Genomic DNA, 6,242 nt, shown 5'->3' on the forward strand with positions numbered 1-6,242 from the left:
TTCTCATTTTCTGTTTGCCCAATACTGTTTTTCTTGTCTTGCAGATATGTTATGCTATTAATTTGGGAAAAGAAATCATCAAGGTTCAGAAGGTAAGGTACATTTTAGTGCTGATTTTAACAACTCACAAGATCTATACACACACTAAGATTTCTCTCAAAAAGAGGACTGATGTTCGCTGGACATCGTGGACAAATTTAAGATTTCGTTTGAAGCATTCTAACCACCAGACTGGCTAGGTCCATGATCACTGGTAACACACGTGGGATTCTTAGTAAATATCACTGCTAGTTTCCTGCTTTATCAATTTTTTGCTTCCTCTTGTTGGCTAGATATCCTGTCTTTCGAATTAAGATAGTAGAAACTTTATCTACCATGTGCTTGAAGGCCTTGCTCCTCAGTGGTCACACACAGACATCACCTGGGAATGTACAAGTGAAGATTCCCAGACCTCCCTCTGTTTCAGCAGCTTACAATCTTTCATTCACCCAACAAACTTTTGAGAGCCAAGTTGTACAAGAAAAGCCTTAGAAAACCAGTGAGCAAGACAGATACAGCTCTGCCCCCAGGAGGCTTCTAGTTCAGTAGGACTTCTGCAGTAGTGGAAATGGCCTGTGTCCGCACTGTTTAAGCTGCAGCTTGAGTGTAGCTAGTATGATGAAGAACTGGATTTTTTAAACTGAATTTTGAACAGTACTGTATAGCTAGTGAGCACCACATCAGCTGTTCTAATGCAGGGAGGGCAGGAGGACCGAGGACAGACCGGGACACATGAAACAGCAGCCTGCAGTGCAATGTCAGTAGTTATGGGATTGATCCGGGTGAGACCGGAAACATTTGTTGCAACTACTCAACTCAGGAGCTGTAACACGAAGGCAGCCCTATACAGTATGCAAATGAATGGCTGTGTTCCAGTAAAACTAGACAAAAACAGTGAGCCAGATGGCCATAGTTTGCCAACTCTTGGTTTAAGTGAAAGAGGGGAAGGAGTTAATGATCTAGAAGACAAAGATAAAGAAGTTCTTCTCTGGACTCTTTCTAGGAAGACGATTATGATTTGGCAGTGTGAATATTTTGGCTAAGAGCCAAACCATGGCCTAGATTCTAGAAGTAATGCAATTGAGTTTTTTCAGAGAAGGAGACTCACCTGAAGGCACATACAGATCCCAGAAGGAATGAAGCTGGATTACAGAACACTATGAAAGTCGTGCCACAGGGGTTTTAGGTGCATTTTAAGCGTTTTCTTTTCTCCTTCTTAAACTCCCATAACTTCAGGACCCAGAAGCATTGGCTCAGTTAATGCTGTCCATACCACTAACCAATGATGGAAAATATGTACTGTTAAACGATCAACCAGATGACCGTGACGGAAGTCCAAATGAAAACAGAGGCGCAGAATCTGAAGCATAACTCTCTTGGGCCTTTGGGGGAAGAGCACCCAGAAAGAGAGCCGCTTCCCTAAGGGTCTTCAACTTCTCTGACATGCAGGCCCACGACCTCGTTTCAGGATGCTGACAATCGCTTGTGGAATGTTCTCTTGATGCCTTGATACTGAGACTTGGGAGGGAAACAGTAAGACACGGTTGACAACATTCCTACCCGTCTACAAATGTTATTTTTAGGTGCTTTGTGGTAAGTCTTTTTCTTAGATTGTACTGTTTGGCGCTCAGAATGAAAGTTACTGAAAAAATGCATTGTTCACTTTACTCAAATGTCATCTCTTCAGTTTCCAGTACCCTTTCTTAAAAATGGTAAAAGCCTAGATTTATAATTTGATAAACACTAAATATTTCCTATTAATATAACCTATTTTTATATTGTCCTTAATGAGCTTTAAGTGCCTGTCATTCTGAAAATTGTGTTTATAAGCAGGCTGTCTCAGTCGGACCTACTAGCATCATTTTGTGCAGTTATGAGGCCTGAGCACTAGCAAAAATGCAGGTTAGTTGTGATCAGTTTTCTCAGCCATCATGCAATACAAAGCCTGGCAGATGAGCACCACACAAGACGTTCAGGTTTTCAATGTGAACTTTGACCAGCATTCAGAAACGTGTGCTCCTTCAGGTGGTGGTTGAATGGTGGACCGCTGTAGACAGAGTGAAGCTCTTCCCGTTCCTGATTCTTCTGAGCCAGACCCTCCTCAAGGAAGGGACCAATTAATTTTAAAACTCACTTGAATGAAGCACGGCTGGTTGCAGGGCATGGTATAAAGTTCCTATTACCCTACCTATGAAATAAGTATGGTCTTGAATTGGCACAGTGTGTTTAATTATAACCAAGTTCAACGGAATATCATTGTCTTTGTAATAAATTAACCTAGCAATAAATGCTAGCAAATAAAACCTATAATTCTGTTTTTCTTTTGCTTTTTGTGGTTATTTTCTAGGATATCCTTGGAAGAAAGCTAAAGTCAGTTCTGCGGCCTCACATGTTAATTTCCAAGACCCTAGCACAGCCCCTCTGCTGTGATTTCCTCATGCCCCATCAATTCCTTCTGTTCAACACTGGTTGTGATCTCAGTTCCAAGTTTTCAAAAGGTGTTGCTTTTAAAATGGTGGGTTTCCTTGGGGTGGAGAGAGAATCCTGAGCAGGCTCCACACTCCGTGCGGTTCAAGTTCATGACCGCGAGATAACAACCTAAGCCGCCATCGAGAGCTGGGGTGCCCCGCTGACTGAGCCCCCCAGCTCTGCAGAACGGCGGGTTAAACAGCAACTTTTGTAATCCAAAACTAAGGTCACAGGGCATCGAGGGGTCCACTTCTACAGCGTGAGACTCAGAGACTAAGCCAGCGTGAGACACACCACGAAATTAGTAGTGCGGTGCTATGTGTATGTGTAGATCACGGCCACGTTAAATCAGCAGGTTCTCTGACAGGCTGCAAGAGCCACAGTCCCCGGAATTTCCTTTTCTTGCTTAGAACTGTTCAGGGTGGGAGGGAAGAAACTAATCATAAAAATTAGACACTAAAATATGTTCACATTTCAAAAATATGCAGCTTAACTAAGCCACAAAGCATGCAAATCATATATTAAAAAAAAGACTGAATTCATTAAAACTAACTTCATCAAAAAACTACAGAATGAAAACACGAAATGAACTAAGCATATGAGGCACAGATGACCAACAAAAATTAGTATCTGGAATATGTAAAATATTCCTGAAATTAGAAAAAAATAAATTGAAAAAGTCATAAGGTATTTCACAGAATAAAAAAAGGGGCTCTTAAAACAAATATACTCAATTTCATATGATAATCAAAGAAATCCAAATAAAACCCACTGGGATATATACACACCAGACTGTGGAAATGCAGCCGCTGGTGGGGATGGAGCAAGGACGAATCTCCTCCACTGCTGGAACGGGACAAGTCTGGCGCGGTATCCGTTGCACTTGTACGTGGCCCTGACACCTAACAGATTCACTTGTGGGTACGCACCCTGGAGAAACTCTTAACACATGGATCGAGAGATGCGTACAGTCAGTAGCCCTGCTCATACTATCCCAAATTTGGAAATGACCCACACAGGTCATCAGCAAAACAGATCTGTGTATTCATGTAACGGAAAACTAAATGGACCATAGCTATGTGCATCATCATGGATGAATTTCAAGAGAGTCTGAATTGAAGTCATTTAGCATACAGTAAGAATCCTTTTCTATTATTTTTAAGGAACATGCAAACCACCATGTTATTTAGAAAAACACAGATAGGTTGAACACTAGAGAAAAGCACGGCACAGTTGCCACCAAAATGCTGCGTTGTGGTTTCCGCCAGAGCGGAAATCCGAAGGAGGAACAAAGGGAACATCTCAGGCAGGAGCCACAGGCTCCCAATGTCCTGTTTTCCTCTTGATTCAGTATACACATACTGTATACTCTTGTGCACAGGTCATATATTTTAAAATAATTTTATACTTCAGAAGGCTGCCCTTTACATTCACCAAATGATTGGGGCACCTGGGTGGCTCGGGTGAGCTCAGGTCATGATCTCACAGTTGGTGGGTTTGAGCCCCGCAAGGGACTCTGTGCTGACAGCTCAGAGACTGGACCTGTTTGGATTCTGTGTCTCCCTCTCTCTCTGCCTCTCCCCGACTCCTGCTTTGTCTCTCTCTCAGGATTAAATATTTTTTAAAAGTTAAAAATTAAAATTAATTTACCAAACGAAAGCACTATGAAAACTTAACCGGTGCCATGTAAACGAAAGGCGGGAGGGTAGGAAATGGGACCTGCCATTAGCCAGCTGCTCTCCCCACTCTGCATTCCCACACAGCCTCGGCTGGCTGCGTGCCAGACGACCTGTCTGCGGAAGTGCAGGCCTTCCGTCCGCTGTCTGCCCGGAGCTGGGCCAGGTGAACAGGCATCATCTCTATGACCCACTCAGAGTCACATACTGTTTATCCTCAAAGTTTTCCACCTAAAAGAGTAATCGTAAAGCTAACAACTATATGCCCAGTGCATTCCTGCCTATGAGAGTAATCATAATTGCGAGTATTTATAGTAGTTTCCTAATATATAAAATGGTTTATACAAAACTCAGTCCTCAATCTACGAGCTCTGTATCCTTAAGCCACTTTACGCCTGAGAAAATGAAGCACAGAGAGGTGAAGTAACCTGCTGGTAGGCCCCAAATCCGTATTTAAATCACAGTCTGGCTCTGCAGTCTATGCTTCTAACTGCTCTGTGACCTATACAGCATGAGAAACCACACAGCAATCACCCACTGCTTCTCTCATTAGTTACAAAAACCTGTGAAGATTATTCTGATGTGTAATAACTTTATCAACTTAAAGTACATCTCTAATGCCTTGTTGGATTTTGTGCAGATTATGAAATCATTAAATGCTGTAATACTAATACAGATAAGTGTTTCTAGATATAGAAGTATTAACTTTTCCCCTCACTTTACATGATAATAACGACATGACTAAAGAATGTTTCACTAAACAAAGATCTTGCATACATTATAGAATGCATAGTCTTAAAAAAATCTTTTTATGTTTATTTACTTTGAGAAAGAGACAGCCTGAGCAGGGGAGGGGCCGAGAGAGGGAGACACAGAATCTGAAGCAGGCTCCAGGCTCTGAGCTGTCAGCACAGATCCAGACGCAGGGCTCAAACTCACAAATATGAGATCGTGACCTGAGCTGAAGTCGGACACTGAACTGACTGAGCCACCTAGGCACCCCTAGAATACATAGTCTTTAAAGATGATCCTAGAATTATGACATCAGATCTACACTGATCAGAAGATGAATTCCTCTCCTTTGCAGAGAATGACTCCACAAATGGGAACTGGATTATCTGGTAAATTGGGTTTTACAGTAAAGAGAGTCCAACAAGTATCCATATATTGTCCTAGATGGACTTCTTGTACACTACATATAAGAACTTTTTGTATCAACTAAGCCCTAATTTTGCCATCACCATCTCTGCATTCACTGCATGATGTTCACTTAATCTCTAAAGATTTCCATGTATTTCAGATTCCTTTTAACAGAAATTTCTAGTAACTTGTTAAATTCTTCCTAATATCTAAAAACAACTTTTGTTGAAATTGTAGTATTAAAACTTTCTTAAAAGGAACACCATCAGTATGAAACTCCTGCAAACTTTAGCAGGACAAAAACTGTGAAATTATTAAAATTAGTTAAAATCTATCTTTTTCCATTTAGCCAACCCAGCATCAAGGAGTGACATGATGATGTATGTGACAGTACTAGCCCATATTTCCCAAAATCTTCCCACTGCTGCCTCAGGAAGGAAAAGGAGCAGCAATCAGACTTTACCAAGAAGGATTTCTCCAGTGTAGTACAGCTGACCGCTGAAAACACAGAGGTGGAGGGGCACCCACTGCTGGCACAAAAATCTGCATTTAACTTCAGACTCCCCCAAAACTTAAACTAAGAGCCTACTGCTGACTGGAAGCCTCATAATGAACACATATTGTATATGCTATTTGTAAAATATAGTGAATTCTTACAATAAACTAAGCTAAAGGGGCACCTGGCGGGGCTTAGTCTGTTAAGTGTCCAATTCTCAGTCTTGGCTCAGGTCAAGATTTCACGGTTCATGAGATCAAGCCCCAGGTTGGGCTCTCCACTGATGGTGCAGAGCCTGCTTGGGATCCTCTCTCTGCATTTTCCCCTACTCTCTCTCAAAATAAATAAACATTTAAAAAACTAAACTAGAGAAAAAATGCTTTTAAAATCATAGGAATACTCTGGTTTCTCTTCAGATCACA

The 6,242-nt window shown here is 41.6% G+C and overlaps 1 protein-coding gene across 2 annotated transcripts in view; it reads left to right on the forward strand.

The window, feature by feature from the left end:
• The window catches only part of APPL2 (adaptor protein, phosphotyrosine interacting with PH domain and leucine zipper 2), a 54,233-nt gene extending 51,874 nt beyond the window's left edge, over nt 1-2,359 (forward strand). The window contains exons 20-21 of one of the 2 annotated variants that reach the window (XM_029953114.1): nt 45-92; nt 1,276-2,359. In XM_029953114.1, coding sequence (XP_029808974.1) covers nt 45-92; nt 1,276-1,410 — 183 coding nt within the window. In that variant the 3' untranslated portion in view covers nt 1,411-2,359. The remainder of the gene's footprint in view (nt 1-44; nt 93-1,275) is intronic. The other variant, XM_029953115.1, reaches the window with a different exon arrangement.
• Nucleotides 2,360-6,242: the final 3,883 nt, after the last annotated feature.

Source organism: Suricata suricatta, chromosome 10 (genome assembly GCF_006229205.1).
Source record: "Suricata suricatta isolate VVHF042 chromosome 10, meerkat_22Aug2017_6uvM2_HiC, whole genome shotgun sequence".
NCBI classification, from domain to species: Eukaryota; Metazoa; Chordata; class Mammalia; order Carnivora; family Herpestidae; genus Suricata; species Suricata suricatta.